Source organism: Lissotriton vulgaris, chromosome 4_1 (assembly GCF_964263255.1).
Source record: "Lissotriton vulgaris chromosome 4_1, aLisVul1.2, whole genome shotgun sequence".
NCBI lineage: Eukaryota > Metazoa > Chordata > Amphibia > Caudata > Salamandridae > Lissotriton > Lissotriton vulgaris.
The window spans coordinates 1,565,791,125-1,565,812,615 of record NC_141691.1 but is presented as its reverse complement, the minus strand read 5'-3'; the positions used below and the strand labels follow the sequence as shown (position 1 = coordinate 1,565,812,615).

At 44.7% G+C, this 21,491-nt stretch overlaps 1 protein-coding gene across 1 annotated transcript in view; it reads right to left on the bottom strand.

The window, feature by feature from the left end:
• Window positions 1-2,365, bottom strand: part of LOC147724245 (lectin-like) — a 199,360-nt gene extending 196,995 nt beyond the window's left edge. The window contains exon 1 of the mRNA XM_086966982.1: window positions 2,308-2,365. Within this exon, the coding sequence (XP_086823108.1) occupies window positions 2,308-2,365 (58 nt within the window). The remainder of the gene's footprint in view (window positions 1-2,307) is intronic.
• Window positions 2,366-21,491: the final 19,126 nt, after the last annotated feature.

Here is a 21,491-nt window from a genome sequence, read left to right as displayed (position 1 = left end):
GTCTGCTTTGGGGGCCCGTTGTGGGCCCCCATGGCCTCCAGGGGGATGGGGGAGCACTTGGGGGTACATATGGTAGCCCCCTGCCTTTATTTATTTATTTATTTATGGAATTTTTAATGCGCAACTAATACCCTAGGGTGTCTAGGCGCAGTAAGATCCTCTAGGATACAGTAATCAGTACACAAACTTATTGGTTGAAGAGCCAAGTCTTCAAGGCCCTACGGAAGCAGATGAGAGTGGGGGCGGTTTTGATATGTGAAGGGAGAGAATTCCACAATCTGGGAGTTGCTACCAGGAATCGTCTGTCACCCCAGGTGGCAGTTCTTGTTCGGGGAACAGATAGTAGACAACTGGCTGCTGACCTTCGGTTCCTTTTAGGGGTATATATCTGAAATGCCTCTCTTAGAAACTTCGGGCCAGTATGATGAATGGCCTTATAGGCAATGCATAAGGCTTTAAATTTTATCCTGCTCTCCACTAATAGCCAATGAAGATGGCGTATAGCTGCCGAGGTGGACTGGCGCCTAGGAATATTGAGGAGGATTCTGGCTGCCATATTTTGAACAGATTGGAGCTTGTTCAGAATATATTTATGAGTGTTGAAAAAGAGGGCATTTCCGTAATCCAGCTTGGAAAACACCAAGGTGGTGATTAGGGTTTTTCCAGCTGATGCTGGTAAGTACGGTAGCAGTTTTTTTATCTTTTCCAACGTAAAGAAGGCAGCTGAAACAACCTTATTTACATGATGTTTGAAAGATAGCTGTTTATCAAAGATCACTCCAAGATTCCTGACCTTTGCGACTGGGACCGGAGGAGGACCCATCAGAGTGGGCCACCAAGACGGGGACCATTCTGGAGAGATGTTACCAAAGGTCATAACCTCCGTCTTCTCCGCGTTCAGTTTTAGGCAATTACTATGCATCCATGCTTGTACCTCCAGTATCCCCTCCTGAAACTTAGCTGCCACCATTGGGCCGTTCTTATGCACTGCCAGCACAAGTTGGGTGTCATCAGCGTAGGAAGTTAGACGCATCCCATGAGATTTTATGACCCTTGCCAAGTCTGCGACATAAATTTTAAAGAGCGCAGGACTTAACGAGGAACCTTGGGGGACCCCGCATGGCAGTTCAGAAGTCGATGAATAATGATTGCCCAATTTAACTGCCTGTTTGCGGTTAGCTAGAAACGAAGCTATGAGATCTTTGGCCAGATGGTTAATCCCCAGGGCAGCGACACGGTCGACCAAGATGGCATGGTCGACCGTGTCGAAGGCCGCCGAGATATCCAGCAGAATAAGCACTGCTGCTCCTCCCGAATCCAAGATGTCTCTAATTTCATCGGAGGCCTTTATCAGTGCTGTCTCCGTTCCGTGTCCCCTCCGGAAGCCGAACTGCGTATCATCCAAGAGTTCAAACGACACCGTGGCAGGCACCGCACGGTGCCTGTCACGTTGTGCTTTGAAATGTACAAGATGTATTCTTAGCATTGTGGCGGGCGGTGCTTTCTGCACCGCCCGCCACAATGTTAAGGATATGGGATGCGCCCGCCACTGTGGAGGGTGCATCCTAATAGCCCCCAAGGGACCCCCGCCCTAATGGCGGGTGGTCCCTTGTACCGTGAGGATGGCGGGCGGGCAAAGTCCGCCCGCCATCCTAAAGGGGGCCCTAGTGTCAATAGAAACGCCAAAAACGCACATATCTCCATGAAGCTCCTAGGCCTGCTTGCACCTTGAGAGAAACATACACACAACTGGGTACATACCTAACTGCACCAGGTCAGCTGTTTTTATCAGTCAAGACAACTTCAGTATGATCCAATACTAAAAGAACTATATGATAACATTATTTGTATGCCAAGAAAACGCAGAATTGTCGAGATGTATTAGTCTTATGTGAAAATATAGCTCTAATAAAGCTAAACAGTTCAGCTTTAAGCAATCCGTGCTGTCGTACTGACATTCTTCGTAGGCATTTCAGCCCTTCAGAGGTTGCTTACAGTAACTCCTGCAGCTTGAAAGCCTCTGCATCTACATTGAAGGTATATAAAAACAATTCTAAACCAAGTCTTTCTTTTCCTTTTCCCACGTCCTTTTGATGAAGTCCTTAGGACGCTCTCAATAAACTTTTTATGGTGTCTTTATACCCCTCGTTTGGTCCTCCTCATCCCTTGACACATCAGTTTGTACTGTGTGCAAAAGGGCATTGGATTCCCTTACCTTCCAAGAATACCTTGCACTAAATACAGTTATTATTACATCAAAAAAAGTAATGAAAATGCTGCAGTGTTAATAATAGAAAAAAACCTTACCTGCGCTGTATGAGAACATCGCACAGAGCAGAATTATTTTGCCAGCAACTTCCCACATGCTTGGGTATCTTCTGAAAATAGGAGCAACAAAGAGTCAAAATACATACTATATTTACTGTCCGTATCTTACACACAAAATAGTACTCATTGGTGTAGACGCTAAAACACCGGACATTATAAATTGGCTCACAATTCCATATTGCACAGGTTTTAATATTTGTCGTAATTTGACGATGGCTGGGTTAGCGCTTAGCTTTGCTACACGTTATTTCCCTTAACTTGGCCTTATTTGGAGACGCCATTTTGTATGTTACGGTGGCCATTTTAGGGAATGAGCGGCCTCGTGGTCAGCATGCCCTTTAGTCCTTTGTCCGTGCCACTGACCACTTGAGTTTGCCCAGCAACAGGCTATTTTTAGTAACGGTCAAGCCTGTACATGCGCAGTTCCGACTGACCAGTCACCCGTTAGGAATGTTCCGCTAAACTGACCAGTGGTGTTGTAACCCCTCCCATGAGTTGGCTGTGTTCCAAAAATGACCATATATGTACCTAAAATTCTGTAACCATGTACCGCCTACCTTTTTATTACTGTAAATCTGTAAAAAAGAAGGACTCGCACCAACGTTCGGTGTGATACTTCTTGCATTGCCGAAGGGTGCTGTAGGAATGTACCATCACCCCATGGGGTCTTAATAAACTTGTCTTTTGTACTTTTCAGTTTCCGTGCCAACAGTTCTTATTGTGTAGAGGGTATTCGACAGAGTATGTAGGCCTGAAGAACCTAATACCACAAATTGGCGACCACAAAGGGACTCATCGGCGACTCGGATGCCCGAAGGAGAGGTCGTGACGAAGGGTTGGAAACTCGCCATGGACGCGTACGCTGCCACTGAGTAACCCGAGTCTTGGCACCCACGGTGTTTTCTTCCCTTCCTTCTGATCTGACCTTCCAGGTGGCGCCGGTCTCCGACTGAGATCCTGCTCGTTTGTGTTGCTGCACAGTGCCCGTTTGGCTGATTTGATTAAAGACCTTGGCAGTTGGAATCTGGATATTTGAGATTTGGGTAAGATTTGTGATCGGTAAGGTAGTCTGCGGACGCTTACTGAAGTTCTATGACTGTGATTATGATTTGAGTTAGCTAACATTTTTGACTTTGTGAATTTGAAACATATGTGTAGTGCACTTCACATAGGCAGGCATGTAGAGATGTTTCTCTAACTTTGTTCGTACTTTGAGCGGAACATTTGTGGGAATTGCTGTAAGTGCCATTTTTTACGGTATCGCGCTTTCGTGGTACTTTTTGAACATGCCTGTTTTAAGCACACTCCGAGGGATGTGCTGCCTTGGGAATGGTACCACATATAGGCTAAATGAATCTCAGCCGGCTCCCCCAGAGGGAACACCTAATCGTGATATGTATGTCAAATTTGGCCTTCCCCCTATACTGTACAGTAAATTATGGCATAAATATACTAGGTCTGATCCCGAGTTGCAATGGCCACTACATGGGTCGTTTGATTTACGAAAGGTTCAGTTTGTGGAGCAATGTTTGTTTCAGCGCAGGTCTAGACAGGATATGTTTGATTGTGTGTGAATGTGGGAGAAAGCAGTGCGTGAACGTATGAAGCGTGAGATTGCCTTGGCGGACAAAGAGCAGCGCAAGGCTGCTCGAGATAAAGCTTTGCAGCTTGAGGAGAAGGAGGCGCAGGAGAAGAAAGAGAGGGAGGCACGGGAACGTAATTTGCAAACGACCGGTCAATTTCCTATTCGTCGTCCACTTTAACCTGTCCTTACTAATGAAATTGATGATTTTTCGTTACTAGATCGATCTCCGCCTCCGTATGTTCAGCCTACGGCCCCGTCCGAGGACTTCGGTGATGAAGGGCGGGATAAGTCAAGTACCAGGTTAACGGCTGAAAGAGCCGCGGATTTGCATAGTTTTGCTAGGAAATTGAATTTGAATCACATACCTGTGTCAGAAGTTATAGCTGAAAAGGATAAGTGGTCGGAACGAGAATTGATGTGTTTTTTAACTACTTTTGCAGATGAAGTTATTGCTCGATTCCGTAAAAATTCAGTGGACTTAGAACCAAAGGATATGTCAGTCCATCATGAGAATATGCGTAAAGGTTTATTTGTTCTTGCAGATGCAGATGGGTTTTTTACACGATTGCTCCAGCTACGGGACGAGGCGTCCGAATTGCGGGAAGCACGAAAAACAGAAAAAGAGTCCGTGCCGGGGTCGACGGAACAGTCCAAACAGCGTTCTATCCTGGGTTCAGATAAGAATTCTAACGTGCATGTTATGCCTATGCGTGAAGCTGCACCTCTGTATGTTCCCCCTAAAGGGGACGGTACAGATGAAGATAAAATGTCGGCAAATTCAAAGGGGTATTTTATTTATAATTGGGTGTATACGCCTTGGAATAGAGCAGATGTTATGGCATTGAAAAATGCTTTACCTGATCTTCGTAAGAATCCGGCAGCATTCTATGAAGGGGTGGAGGGGGCCATTTCCTCTTGTGTTATGACTCTTGTTGATATAGATCTTTTCTTTGGATTAATACTTCCCCCCGATATGTGGAGATCGATTCGTAAGACTAATGATCAAACGATGTTTGGGGCAACATGGAAGGAGATAAGTCAGGCTGATTTGGACAGGGAAAATGCATGCAAACTATGTGATTTAATTTTAGATCTTCCAGCGGCTATTTTGAACAAACTAAAAACGCTTGTTCCTCCTAAAAAGATCGATTGGACTATGTTAGCTTCATGCAAACAGAAGCCAGACGAATCTGTATCTGATTTCTTTACACGTTTTGAAGAAGCGTTTCATGATTACAGTGGTCAATCATTAACGGATGATACGGGTAGGCATTTGTTTGTAGATAAGTATGTGGCTAATCTCCTACCGGAGATTGCAAAACGGTTGAAAACAAGTGAAAGTTTCTGGACCACGGCAACCCCTGCGTCTTTGTTAACTATGGCTCAGTATTATGAGCGGCAGGAATTAGAGGCTAAAGAAAGTGTTGATAAGAAAGCGAAGGAGTTGAAAACGAAGGTGATGTTGGCACAGGTTCGTGGTGCGCAATCTAGAGGGAATGATAGAGGCAGGCGAGAAGGGGGTAATGCGTCGTACGGTCGTACCGATATTGCTGAGGACCAATGTGCCTATTGTAAAGAGTTTGGGCATTGGGCTGAAGATTGTCTGGTGCTTCGTGAGCAACGTAGCCAGCGTGGTCGAGGAGGTGGCAGGTTGAGGAATAGTTATTCAGGAGCGAGAGGTGGCGGAAGTGATCATGGTAGGTTTGAAGCGAGGGGTCGTGGTCAGGATTAACGAAATACCTTTGATAGACGGAACCAATATCAGATATCGGAGGGTGAGAATGTGGAGCATCAGGATTATGTGCATGCATAGGATTGCGTAGGATGGGGTGTGGAATCGGTTGAAGTGCCAGTAGATCAAAGAGGTCCATATGTATCAGCGGGCATTTTGGGTTCTACTGATCAGTTTTTAGTTGACACAGGAGCTACTCGTAGTGCTTTGTCTAAAAACTTGGTTCCAAGGGCTCCCCTGTCTGGCGAAACGATAACATGTATAGGGTTTGATGGCACACCCTCCCCTAGCCCATTATCTCAACCTCTTGCACTTTGTATTGACAGATTTTTCAGTTTTTGTCCATTTTTGTTGTCACCTCACACTCCAGATAACATTATGGGCATTGATTTGCTCAAATATTTTTGAGCAACGATACGCTGCACTCCTGAAGGAGTGCAAGTTATTTTAAATGACAATTACCCAGATTCAGACAGATTTTGTACAATGAAGGAAATTGAAGCGTTACCCTCTCTCCCGCACACGTTATGGGCGACTTCAGATACGGATGTGGGACAGATGCTCATTCCACCTATTCGAATCACTGTCAAGGAGGGAGTACTTTTGCCACGTGTACCACAGTATAAGATCTCTAGGGAAGGTGAAATTGCCCTGACGCACATTGTTCAGGATTTGATTATTGCAGGAGTAGTGGAGGAAGTTCCCTACAATGTCTGTAACAGCTCTATTCTTCCGATCCTTAAGAAAGACACTGACGACAAAGTCTATCGATTTATTATTGATTTGAGAGAAATTAACAAAATTGTCATTCCCCAATACCCGGTGGTGTCTGATATCACGACATTGCTTACATTGGTCCTCCCGACTGCAACAACCTTTTCTGTTATTGACCTTAAGAACGCGTTCTTTTCCATTCCCATCCATCCTGACAGCAGATACCTATTTGGCTTCACGTTAAATAATAAATCGTATAGATTTTGTCGTGTTCCCCAAGGTTACACTGAGAGTCCTAGCATCTATAGCCAGGCTTTGAAAAGACAGCTTGACTCTTTTGAATTGCAATCCGGAGTAGCCCTTATACAGTATGTTAATGATCTCCTGTTGGCTGCAGACACCTATGCACAATGTGAGGAGAGTACACTTGCTTTGCTTTCCTTTTTGGCTCAGAATAATCATAAAGTCTCTAAGAAAAAGCTACAATACTGTAGACCCAAGGTGACCTACCTCGGTCATCTTTTGTCTAAGGAGGGGCGTGCATTAACATCTGATCGAATTCAAGCGATTTTAGATACGCCAGTCCCCCGCACTCAGAGAGATGTACGCGCCTTCATAGGATTAACGTCCTTTTGTAGACAGTGGATCATGGGGTTTTCGCACATTATAAAACCTTTGTTAGCGTTATTGTCCAAAACTATACCAATGCCCCTTGAATGGACAGATGAATGTCAAAATGCTTTTGATCAATTGAGACAAGCCCTTTGCTCTGCACCCGTGTTAGGTACACCAGACTATACAAAGATTTTCTCGTCTTACGTGCACGAGAAAGATGGGTGCGCGTTATCAGTGTTAGTGCAGGCACACAGGGATAAGAAGAGGCCATGTGCATACTTCTCAGCCATCCTAGATCCTGTAGCGCGAGGGTTACCTGGGTGTTTCCGAGCAGTTGCAGCAACAGCAGTAGCTATACGGCAGAGTGAGGGAATAGTTTTGTCGCACAAATTGTTGGTGCTAGTTCCCCATGCAGTAGATGCCCTGTTAAATCAAACGAAAACACAGTATCTCACGAGCGCACGTTTAACAGGATATGAGCTCACACTCCTGGCGCCACATATCACACTGAAAAGATGCGCTACCCTGAACCCTGCCACTTTATTGCCATATCCGGTTGACGAGGGCCAGGAGGAAAAGCACCATGATTGTGTTTTCCTGACCGAGGAACAAACAAAGGGTCGTGTCAACTTACAGGATATGCCACTTACAGATGTGGATGGGGAACTGTGGGTTGATGGATCGTGTTTAAGGCTGCCAGATGGCACGACCTCTGCAGCATATGCGATCACAACACTTAAGACGGTGGTAGAAACAGCGCGAATACCCCAGAAATCGGCTCAAGCAGCGGAGCTGATAGCTTTGACAAGAGCCTGCGAACTGAGTGTTGGCTTATGTGTGAACATCTACACAGACAGCCGGTACGCCTTCGGAGTGGCGCATGATTTCGGCCTACTCTGGAGAGAGCGTGGGTTTTTGACTTCACATGGAGTACACATTATGCACGGAGAACTAGTGCGTGATCTCCTAAACGCGTTACTTTGTCCAAAGAAAGTGGCGATAATCAAATGCAGTGCACATAAAAAGGTCACTGACAAAGTGGGACAAGGCAATGCCTTTGCAGACAGTATAGCAAGACAAACAGCTATGTCACGAAACGACTCCCCCATGTATGTAGTGAAGTCGCAGGCCGAGCGATGGCATGATGGCATGATGCTAGAGCAGAGATATTAGACATCCAGAAATCAGCGACTGAAGCAGAACTTGTAACATGGGCAACAGAGGGGGTGCTAGATGATGAGGGTTGTTGGAGGAGCAGGGATATGGAACGATGGAAATTGCCTGCAGCTTACTTGCAAGCGATGGTCCAGATGACACATGGGTTGGCACATGTTGGAGCTCTTGCGATTACTCGATTGTTGACACGAGTTTGGGAGCATCCTGAGATTGCTAACACTGCCAAGAGAGTAGTGCAGACCTGTTTGATATGTTTGCAGTACAATCCTGCAAAAGGGACGCATACTCCGAAAGGAGGGTTCGTTCCACCTTCTGCGCCATTCGAGGTACTTCAAATGGATTATATCCAGCTTGAGCGTTGCAATAACCTTAAGTATGTCTTAGTGGTGGTATGTGCCTTTAGCAAATGGGTTGAGGCCTTCCCCACGAAAGATAATACGGCCTTGACAACGGCTAAGGTTTTGCTCAAAGAGTACTTTCCTCGATATGGAGTTTGCAAATTTTTGTGGAGCGATAATGGTCCTCATTTTGTCGGGAAGATTGTGGAGTATGTGCTGAAGGGATTGGGGATTCAGCAAAAGTTTCATGCTGTGTTCCATCCTCAGTCAGCAGGTCTTGTCGAACAGTACAATGCCACGTTGAAACTAAAACTGGCTAAGATTGTGGCATCCACGTCTTTGAAGTGGCCGGATGCCTTGCCGTTAGCACTACTCTCTATTAGATCAGTGCCCCACTCTCGAACTGGCCTCACACCTTATGAAGTGGTGTTTGGGAGGCCAATGAATATATGGGGAGTTCCTAAGCCGCGATTGTTACATGATGTGCCCTGTATAATGATGAACGATTATTTGGCACGATTAACAAATGACTTGCTTTCTATTCACCAACAGGTTCGAGAAGCGCTCCCTGACAATTCTATTGGAGAGGCTCACAATCTTCGTCCTGGTGATTTTGTTATGGTAAAGTCGTTTGAGAGAGCGAACAGCTTGGAACTGAGGTGGCGTGGCCCCGAGCAAGTCCTGCTTGCGACTCGAACGGCTGTGCGAGTGACCAACAGGAAGCGGTGGGTGCATTCAACTCACTGCCGTCGCGTCTCTCCGGACCTGGTGAATCCTACTGTGCTGTCTGACTACAGAGACATCTTGGGCGAGGAAAAGAGCCCAGCTGTGACGTCGGCCGAATCAGAGGGAGCCTTCCCGGACCACACCGTTTCTGGACAACAGCGTTACAATCTGCGGCCTCGATAGAAGGAAGATTTTTTTTGGTGCGAGACTGGTTGGTTACCGCTCTGGGGTTTGTGAAACGGAAGCTGGGAATCTGAAGGGGGGGGATCAGTTCTGCCAAGAGTAGCGACACCCGTCTTGACCCCGGAGAAGAAAACAACGGCTACCTCGGAGCTCAGCACTCACATTTTTGTTTTATTTTTTATTTGTATATTTGGGACATTGTGAACTCTTTTGAACTATGGCGTCTTCTGCAGCACGAGACAAAAGAATTCTTGGTGCTATATTGTTTGTATTGACAATTGTGGTAATAGCAGTGATAGCCTGGGTAGTAGAACTTGTGGTGCCTGTACGAGAACATTTGCTGCCGACTACCCCGGCTCCATCTGAAAATTTTCATTTCACCTTACCCTATCATGAAGAACGGCACCGACAGACTTACTTGATCAATAGCTTCATTCAAATTTTGCATCATACTCACAATATGACGAACACTTCTAACTGTTGGGTGTGTGGGATGTTGCCTGGACATCAGAAGAAAGGAGGCACACCACTTATCCCACTGCCGTTTTCCCATAATGGTTCCTGCAATGCTTGGTATACTCTTCTATTCACTTTGCGCTGGCCAACAAAAGGGGGGGGTGCTTTTCCGTCTAAACAAAATATGCTATCATGATCGGGACGGCTATCCACAAGCTGAGGGTACTCGATTCGAATGGGAAGAGTACCGCCCGACAACGTGTCTGCACTCCGAATCTACCGTAATCAACGGAACATTAATATGTCCAGCTCTCATGTTATTAATGTTATATATCCTAAAGCTGATCTTTGCATACGAAATAAAGGTACAATCCCTGTTGGAAAAAGTGAATGTAACACCACACTTGCATTTGACAGTCCGAATGGCATATCATTTGTGGCATCCGGAAATACATACTTCATCTGTGGTAATAAGGGTTATCATCGTCTCCCGTTAGGATGGTTAGGCACGTGCTATATCTCTTTTGTATTGCCCCCTGTATTCATTGCCCCACCAATGTACCATAATGACTATATTCTATACCATGACTTTGTGTTAAATAGAGTCAAACGTGCTGTAGTCCTGGAAGATATTGATCAGACCGATACTGCACTACAACAATATGTGGATTTTAATCTGGGTTTGTTTTCCTTTGTGGGAGCTGCTCTGAACAGTCGAAAGATACGACGACTGACCCGTGTTGTTGAGGCTGTAGCTAATGATACTGCTTTTGCATTGGGGAATATAACTGAAGAGCTTCAAATATCTAGAATTGTCACGCTCCAGAACCGGATGGTTCTAGATGTAGTTCTAGCTGATCGAGGGGGGCATGTAGAATTATCGGAAGTAGTTGTTGTGTTTACGTTCCTGACAACTCACCATCTATATATGATGCCATATCTAAATTACATAAAATCGCTGCTGAGATACATCCGGACAATGGTACATGGACCTTCTCGGGTGGTTCTGGTCAATGCTTAGTACATGGGGCTGGAAGCTACTGACTATCTTATGTATCATAGTTGGGATCTTATTCTTCTTGTGTTTATGTATACAATGTGGCCCTGCATTATGTTCCATGTGTTTATCAGCTTGTATTCCGTCTAGACGAGCTCTTGCCCAAAATGAATTAATGCTTCATAAAGAAGTGGCTCAAATTATGTCAATTGATATAGAAGATGAGTATCCCGACTATGTCCACTATGAGGTAGCTTCAGCTAAATGCTAAAAGGGTCGTCTGTCGTAATTTGACGATGGCTGGGTTAGCGCTTAGCTTTCCTACACGTTATTTCCCTTAACTTGGCCCTATTTGAAAACGCCATTTTGTATGTTACGGCGGCCATTTTAGGGAATGAGCGGCCTCGTGGTCAGCATGCTCTGTCCTTTAGTCCTTTGTCCGTGCCACTGACCACTCGAGTTTGCCCAGCAACAGGCTATTTTTAGTAACGGTCAAGCCTGTACATGCGCAGTTCCGACTGACCAGTCACCCCTTAGGAATGTTCCGCTAAACTGAACAGTGGTGTTGTAACCCCTCCCATGAGTTGGCTGTGTTCCAAAAATGACCATATATGTACCTAAAATTCTGTAACCATGTACCGCCTACCTTTTTATTACTGTAAATCTGTATAAAAGAAGGACTCGCACCAACGTTCGGTGTGATACTTCTTGCATTGCCGAAGGGTGCTCTAGGAATGTACCACCACCCCATGGGGTCTTAACCTAAGCAGTGCCACGGGCCGATCTAATCGGCCCTGTGTTAAAAGCGAAAGTGCTCAGGCCGATCAGATCGGCCCAGGAGCTAACCCTCATTTGCGCGTAGTTTCTTTCCTGTTATACCTCTTGGAAATGAATACTGGCCCCTAACACCAATCTGGAACACCTCCCTCTTTATTTACATAGCTGTAGTTGGCAAAATTCCTACCCATTTGCAAAGATTTCCTCACTTAAACGTAACGGAGAAATCTTGTTCTTCAGATGTAAATCAGCGTCTGCTGAAAGCTGCACTGGCCCTTGTTTACCAGTAGAGGGCGCAGACGGCTGAGAGACATTGCTGTAATCTGCCGAAAGCCCCAGAGACAGTGCAGCAAGTGAGCGCGCTCGAGGTGTCCAAGCTGCTGGCCTTGATATGAAAACAACAAGAAACCAGTGCAGGTATGGCTCACCAAATTTCGCTAATGAATTAGGTACTGTGGTGAGTTTCTTTCAACTTTATCAATCCCTTGAATTGTGTAAAATGTTGAAGTGCCTCGATCCGATCTAGTCAGCCCCAGTAACACTGTTGAGAAAGTTTGAGAGATGATACTCGGCCGAATGCAAAGGAAGCAAGGTTACACCATTATAAATGTAAAAAAAGTTTCCTTATTTTGCAATATCTGCACGTTGTTTTCAAATGTCTAGCGTTATGCTACAGTACTTTTCAAAAGCTATGACGGTTATAACTGGGCCTGTAATGGGCATTCGCACAATCAAGGAAGCAATGAAGGAGGCTGTTCGGCTTTTAGCACGTGTTTTACTGAAGGACGGCGCTGCTGTGAATGATCCGTGACTAGTGTATATTTCACATACCCTCAGGATCGATAATTGCTGTCAGTTTCTCTTTAAAAAAAACTTGACTGGCAGAAGCACTTTGTAAAGGAACTTCAGGCAGGGGTGGAGAGGTTGGGTGGGGAAAACAGCATGATCTGCTTTTTTAAACTTATTGTTTTATATAGCGCGAACTGTACCCGAATGGATTGGTGCGCTTTACATGAGCATCAGTTACATTACCCTTGCACACATTTATTTTTGGTAGGCACTGGGAAATTGTGATTAGTCCAGGAGCTGACGCCCAGACTCGAATCTCAGCTTCAAAGTCGGTAGAGAAGCAAGCAAAATGCAAGAAATTAAATTGCTGGTATGGCAACAAAAACACGTTGATGTAGTTTTTATTTCTTGTACTTCACACTTCGCTTACCTCTCTGCTGACTTTGAAGCTCTAACCCCAGCATTATTCATGCTATTATGTTGAAAGTAAAGACTTTCAAATTGTAGTTCACAAACCAAAATATGTAAAATGGGGCACTTGAAAATATCAGTGAACACAATTGGGTTTTAATTTCAAACTTGTTCGTATCAGAGGCCCCCAAATATGATTGGCTCAGGGCCCCAATATCCATAAAATGTCCCAGAACCTAATTTTCTCAAAGAACAGCTTAACAACATTTCGTAGCATTTTCCTTCAAAAACATTGCAGGTGTATTTGTAACATGCAATTTTATCAATATGTGTGTTTGCTGGGCTGGCCATTTCAGCCCATAATCTGAAAATCTGCATCAGCTAAGTGTTTTACAACCAGAAGCATGTGTCTGAGTAAAACAAAGCTGCTTTCATGCAACTAACAATTATACAAGAAATGTGCTGGGAAAGGCTGGGACTGATGGGAAACAATATATGGTTGCACGTTTGTGTGTGTGACTATGGCTGCAAATGTGATTTTGGAACAAGTTGGCAGCTTGCAGTCAGACGACAACTCCGAGCACCGGCTGGGGGTGGGAACACATACACTCTTTAGCTTTGCACAGCTATTGTCTAATGACGTCTAACCTGCAAGTGTTGTAAGTCCCAGAGACAGTGCAAGTGCCGCATGTGGTCTCAGCAGATCATGACTTTTGCTCACTTCCCACACATACCCTGCAGCGTACTATTAGCCATTTATTGTGGTGTGGAAAGTTTCTCAAGCCACTGCATTAGGCATGGGCGAGGTGAGCTGTTACCTTGTGCGCAGTGCCAGGCATTGCCAAGGAATGTCAAACACCAAAGATAAGGTGAGCGCAACATCAGAGAGGATGGGTCTGAAGTGGAGCAGTGACATTGCACCTGATGGTAGCTGTAAAGATAGGCACCCTGTACTATGTGAGAGTGCCAGTGGCATGAGTGTAAGTGGAGAGGGCATCCCAACGCAGTTGGATTAATGGTCAGGGGGATCAGAACCATGGCTGGACACATGATGCTTCCTGAGTAGAGGTTGGGAACATGACATGTAAGGAGCAGTGGCAGATTGGAGAGGGCTTTGCTATCCTGGCCCCAAAAACATGGTTAATACCTTGCATTGTGCAATGTTTTCCGGAAAAAATACAACCAGTCGATTGGAGTGGTTAGTGAACGATGAGGTAGGTTATATAATATGCATAATATGGAAAAATTGATAATTGTATTGAGGGAGTGATGTGTTTTGGGAAAAAGCTCACATCAGGTGCTTGAAGCATTCTAATATTCCCCTAACTCGCACAGGCACTAGGCTTTTGGCTGTCTGGAAGGAAGGTGTCTGCATGATCTCTTGATGGTGAACAGTTGGAAACTTGCAGTTCTTGTGGTACTAGGTAAAGAATGATGAAAACAAGAGACTGCTGTTGAAGGGAACACCTAAGTTGCTAAGGAAGAGGGCAGATCCCAGGATGTCAGGAAGAAGTTTATGGGAATTAAGTGGGTTACAGAGACTATTGGGGCCATGACACAGATGGTTTAATTCTCAATTGACTTAAGCATTAAGACATGGAGCAACAGCTAGAGGTGTAGCCAGAGATTTTTGATTGGGGAGGGAGTGTACTTAGCAAAGGAGAAAAAGATTGGTGTGTTAGTATGAAGATGATATATGATTCCATGTTGCATGAGTGGTGGTGCAAAGAGAGATGAATAGATGTCTCGGGATGGATCCAAGGGGGGGCGCCAAGTGGTAGTGGGTGTGACTGAGACTGACGAGCATCAAAACATGGAGAGTAAAAGGGCGGCGATATAAAGGCTGAATAAGGGAAATGCCTTTCCCAAGATGCTTTGAAAGTTGACAATCACAGAGAAGGTTCACGGATCCAGTACTGAATGCTAGCATTAGGTCGAGCATGTTAAGGGTGAAGGAAAGGCAGTGGTGTGTCTGTGTGTAGAGGTGAAAATGTTTGAAGAGTGCAACAAAGCAGTAACTGATTAAGAAGACCACCTCATCTGATTCCGGAAGGTAACCTGCAGCTCATAGCCAGTCCTCCATCTTTGTCCATACAAGACTCCAAGCAAGGTCTAACCATTCTCGGGACATCCATAAAGCCCTGGAATTTTCTATGAGTAATAAAGGGGTAGGCCCTTAGAACTCAAGGACCTGGGTCCATAGAACAGTACAAAGAAGAGATGGTCTGAGTTACAATGTGACTAATATGCTGAATCAATTCTGTATCGTATCATACAGACATGCACCATAAATACATTTGCCACAATTTAAGAGGAATCATTAAAGAAAAATAGTATTCAAGATGAAAATTGAATTTATTTATGCAATATTGGTATTTGCGTACATTGTTCAAACAGTTGTATATCAAATATTCAAAAACAATACTTCAATGTAATTACAAAATCATTACATTCGGAATGCTCTCAGTGAGAAGGGGAAGGTAGTGCAAAAGTTGTGAGGGATCGGGTAAAGGTGGTGTGACTTTTTAAGGACATCACGTTAAAATCAAAGCACGCCTTTACAATCGAAATGAACAAAAAGGTTCCAAAGTTACAACACACATAGGTTAAATCAATATATTTCTTTGTATCCTATTGTGTGTTCAGATGGCGTAGTCTACGTTTCGACCCCCATGTACGCTCGAAGGGTTATTATTGCCTCATGTGTGGGTCTTTATCAGGACAGTGATGTGGAGAGCATCAATGGACTGTCGTCATCTGTACCGTCTGAGAATGGGCCTGGGCGAGCTCCTGTGTATTTTGGACACTGTTCCTTATTGACGAATGGACATCCTTGTCGTATCAGGGTTCACTCCTGGTATACAAAAAACTCAGCGCGCCGTTCTCATCGTGGTGAGGATGTGGCCGTCAATGCTCCTAGCTGCCTTGATGCATCTGTCATGTTTACTCTTTTCATGGATATGGATCACTTTCTCAAATTTTGGGGAGTCAAGATTATGGCAATATGGTGTGCTTCACTCTCCTGTTTGACAGCAAACGTGGAGTTGCAGCTTGATCTGTTCTCTCCAGACTTGTCTACCAGGTTTGTTCCTGCCAATCTCTGCCTTTTCAAGCTGTATTGTGTTGATGCCACTTGGCATCTATTCAGGGTGTCTGATTGCAGGAGGATAGTCAGGAATCCTATGGGTGGTATCGAATGTGACTGCCCGAAATGTCATTTCATGATTTCCAATTTTGAATGTCTTTAGCCCATCCCCAATGCTCTGCACCAAATGAATTTCAGCTTCCAGCATTTGCCTATGCATCTGGATAAATATAAAGAGAAAAGCGATTGCCCTGGGAGTGTGGCAATCTACAGGTGGCATTCAGTGAGGCTTCCTCCTGGAGGCACCGGTGCAGAGCCTTGAACCTTACTACCTTATTGTTCTCAACATGAATGTTTCTAGTAGGGTGAAGTTGCATATCAGAAGATTTTCATGGATTTTGTCTTCTGCATTGATTTGGCACAAAGTTTAATTTTGTGGTTATTGTGCGCCTGTCAGTTGTGTGGTTCATCTTGTGTGGTTTATTGAAATATTGAGCGGTACATCAGTGCAATAAAAAGTCAGCGAGTCGTACATTACAGCATAGTCTACAGATTAGCACCTTCCCGCATCAAACTATCCAAAACCCCAACTACCCCCCTCCCACGAGTGTCTATGATGTTGGGGAACTTTCTAGCATCGCAATCCATACTTTAATAGGAACAAACAGTAATCATGTCGTGTAGTGCAGAGAATCAACAATAGTGCGCTATACAAAAGGCAGGTAATCCAGGCCAATGAAGCACAGAAACCTCACACATTTCCTCTTCAGCCCCTCCTCAGCCCCTCTGTACGTCCCCACCTACACATCCGGATAAATCAACACACTATGCGGCCCATGTGTCCCTCACGGCCCAGGCTCGTTACTAGCATCCAAGCCTTCAGTTTCTGCCTCTCCCTCGTGGTCCGCCTCTTGCGCAAGAAAGTAGGAGGTGAGCGGGCCCCAAATATCTTTTGGGTGTGATTCAGTGGGCAATAGTTCTGCATAATAGCTCAGATTTTCTTGCCAAGTAGACACTGTGTGTATCCAACATTTGAATTTAGGCGCACGTCCTCTCCTCCATCGACAAGCTACATGTCGTTTAGCCAAAAGGAGCCTCATAGCAAGGAATTTTCTATGGGCCGTGTTGTTGTCGTGAGACAGGCTTAATAGCTCTACTAGTATGCATGGTGTCAGCTGTACCCCAACGTGCCCGAGAGGCAATCAAACCCCTGTGTCCAATATTCCGCCACTAGGGGGCAACTCCACGCCAAATGCAGGAAATCCGCACCCGCCACAGCGAGCGCATCTATCATTATCCCTGAGGTGGAACGTGTGGAGTCTGGCCGGGGTATAGTACAGTCTATTTAAAAATGTAAAATGGATAAGTCGTAGTCTGCTATTCCCAGTGACAGCAACCGCATGACCGCAGCTGTGTTCTCATTGGTCATCTATCAGTGGGGTGTTCAAGTCTTTATCCCATTCTCTCCTGGCTCTAATAGGGCGAGATAGGGTCGCATCTTGTGTGTGTTTCTACAGAAGGGAGATGGCATGTTTGGGAGGGCTTGCCTGTGAGAAAACATGTAGGGGCTCCAACATAGGTGGCTCCTTCCGGAAATGCTGGTGTGACAGCCTTCACACTCTGTCGGAGCCTGACACTTGTGTAATAGTTATCAGTCATTAGATGATACCCTTTACCTAGTAAATCACATGAGCAGAGAAGACTCATAATCTTGTTGAACACAAACCCCTTTTCTGTTCCTATTGTTTTATCCTTCCCAGTATATAAATCTACATGAAGGACATAACTGTTACTGCTGTCGCATACCTCAAATTGCTTAATGCCAAACCTAGCATGCCTTTTATTAGGCATGTATTGAATGTAAGCCACCCTATTTTTCATGCCAATTATTGATTCGTCAATACAAATCACCTGATGTGGCACATAGTACCGCTTGAAAGAATGGTTCAATGAATCAAGTACTGGCCTAATCCTATGCCACGGGTCGTAACCTTCAACTCCCCTCACCTTTGCCGTGGCATTGTCATTTATGTGAAGCATTCTTGTGACAATAAGGTATTGCCACAATGGCATGACTTGCCCAAAGAAAGGTGTGGCATGAGAAGGGTGTGACAAATCCCAGTAATGTTTCACGTTACGTTTCTTTATGAGGCCCATGTTAATAGATAAACCAATCCATTTTTTCAAGAGGCCAACAGTCAAGCCCCCATTCATCCATCGACGTAGCCGTGAATGGGGATGCTCACTGATCCAGTTTGCCATTTTGTCCAGCAAATCTCTTGCATACTTGTTTGTTTCTCGAACTATGTGTACAAGCAGTTCCATAGTTAAAAACAATTGCAAATATGCAACTGGGGGGGAATTTCTTGGTGGAACTTTACGGACTCCTGGATTCCTCACAATAAACTCAATACCATAATTGTTATTATCATTGCCTGGTGCAATTTCATCCCAGACAGTCTCATACAGATCTTCTTGAGATAAATCTTCTTCTTCTTCTCCTCCACACTCACCAAGGTCCTCATCACCTACACTCTCTTCCCCACTGCAGGACTCCTACCCCTCCCCAGAATCCACCTCAATGTCACTGTCACCCTCTGTATAAATATCTGGAGCTTCATCCAAACATTTGAACAAAGATTCCTCTGTGTCAATCTTAAATCGTTTGGTGTTCATGTTCTTAATTTGAAAAAATGCACAGGTGAAAAAATTAGCACCCTCCCTCACAAGCCTCAGTTGTGTAACTTCTGTGAGGTAAAAATGATTAACCAACACGTCCTACTCCCCAAAAATTGTTGAGGACTATGGTTAATGTTAAAAAAAAAAAAACAGAAAAACAATCCAAACCCTCCTTCACACTGCCCAAGTTTTACTTAAAATAATTGAAAAATGAATTCTAACACACCCTATATATTCACAAATAAAGAATCTGTAGCATTGAAAAAACAAAACAATTATAGATTAGTAATTCTCTCACAAGCTCCTAAAAACCCAACCACTCTCCAGCACACCCAATTCCCTGTCACAGAATTTTCTGTCAGTGAGGGGGCTAATGTATCTTTTTGGCTGCTCATGGCAGGAGTGCGCTGACAGAGAAGAAGGACAAGCAGACACAGTGCACCTTTCAGTGGAAAGAGTAGGCCATTTTGTAATAACTGTTTGAGGTAATTTTTCAAAAGCATCGCAGCCATATATATTTTTCACAAACTGAAAAAGATAGCCTAAAACAAATTTGATATTACCAACATGACTTATTTTTCTTCTGCTAATTCTGCTTATAGCGAAATAGGTATTATACATATATTTTCTCTGCTAATTTTGAATAGCTGATAATACTTTTAATACTGGTGACTGAATTTGTTTGTAATGTTAACCTCTACTGTAATGATGGTCTTATTTGCATTTCCTGATAGTTAATCGCTTTGGATCTTTCCATTGTATCCAGCTTTACTTTTCTTTCTCTGACTGCACAGTGAGAGGAGTTTTTAAAGTGGCTGCATATCTGTGGCTGGACTGGTGCAACCCATACATAGTAGTGATGGAGGCTAAAGACAGGTCTATTCTTAACATTTCAATTGTAAGTGTAATTATAATTGCAATTATTTAGCGTTTACTATCCCTGACCAGACGTCAAATCGCTTTTATTTTCCTCCGGAACCCAAAAAGGATTAGTGGTGAATTAGTATTGTGAATAGTGAAAGTAATTTGAGTGGTGGACATGTTAGTCAGTTATTACAGCACCCCTTTGTACAGTTGGTTCAAGGTGCCCTGCCTCCCCTTTTTTGTCTCCTTGCTCTGCCATGAATGTTTTGAACAGAGACAGGTTGAGGGCACACTCCCTCTCTCTTTTTCCGCTTCTCGGTGGACCAGAACTTCAACAACCATCAACTACATATGTTTAGCCTAGGGACAGCTTGTAGGACAGCTTTCCTTGCTTGTAGGACAGCTTTCCTTGAGCTAATGCCCTCACTGAGTTGTGTTTACTGCCAGCAAAGCCACAGCACCACTTTTACAGTTGGTTCAAGGCAACCTCGCTCTTGTTTTGTCTCTCCTGGCTCTGCCAAGAATGTTATTTTTTTAACATATCTTTATTTCACAACATACATTTGAATCATATATTCATAGCACTTAACAAGGATTTAATCAATCACCTTACAGTTATCCCCAGTATGAAATATGACCGCACATGCAACCCCAACTGGAGGTACCACAGGGTTTCAACATGTGTCCATGGGATACTGAGTCTGCCTGTCTGACGTATTCATCCAGATACCTTAATGTTAGTAATTTTTTCTCCCTGTGTGCAGAATACCTCTAAGGGAGTTTCCAAGATACCAGGAAACTGTATAAGATGTTTTGCCATTTTGCAGTGCTTCACATGTGTCTTAGATAGGAACTATTACAGTGGCCGTTCAACAAAACAAAGGGCAAACTTATAACAACAAACCATCCTAGCAGTGTTCATTCTGGGCTGTATAGTGGGTTCCCAGCTGTTTGTCGAATAAATCGCTTACAACACTCCAGGACCACAGACAACAGAATCCAGTCCCGTGGAACGTCAGCCTTTCAAGCCAGAAGCTTCTCTAGTAATGCTTCTTGAGGAGTAAATCTACCCGTCAGGCCTGTTTCCTCCTGGCTGGAACCAGCTGGAGACTGTGCCACCCACTGTAGTTTGTCAGATAAATAATAACATGCGAAGGCAGGGGCTCCCAAGTCTCCGTCAATAGGAGAGCCTCGAAGAGTCTCCATTCGCAACCTGTGTTGACCAACCTCCCCCAACGGCTCTCAAGAAATGTGCCATGCCATACTGGTCTAACAAGTCTGGTCATCCATATAAGGATTCATAGTATATTTGGAAAGGTCAGCTAGGGCAAAGGGTAAGGAGAGTACCAAAACTGCACCACCAGTGGCACCGGGGCGGCTTAGTGCAGAAGTCAAAGTCGGAGGTTGGCCCAATGCTTTCAAATGGAGACTGGGAATGCCTAGAGCTACACTGCTTGCAGAGAAGTATATTGGTTGCAGTTGCCAAGCTTTGGGGGTACAAAAGGGGGTGGTGATGGATTAAACCCAGATCTTTTGACTGGGTGTGAGTGTTTGATTGATTCAGATGCTCTCTCCATCACCACCCCCTTTTGTACCGCTTTTGGCCGCCATAAGTGTGGCAGGGTATGCTCAGACGGGAGTTCCTTGCTCACTTTGCCACTAGATTCAAGCAAGCCGGGCTGAAGACGGCTGGAATGCCAGAAACCGGTCCTCAGAAGCTTGTTTCCGGTCCAGGGAAGACATGGCTTGGCAGTTCGGGCTGGACTGTTCCCATGAGGCACAGGGTCAGACTGATTTGCATATAGCCATGTCTGAACTGGGGTGGCAGAGTGGGCTAAAGAACGGTGATGGATTAAACCCAGATCTTTTGACTAGGTGTGAGTGTTTGATTGATTCAGATGCTCTGTCCATCACCACCCCCTTTTGTACAAGCGTTGGGGGTTAGCAAAAGCACAGGGGGGAGGGTCAGAGTAGAACCAAACATACACCACCAGGGGCACAGGGGTGGCCAAGTGCAGGATGCCAATTAAGTTCCA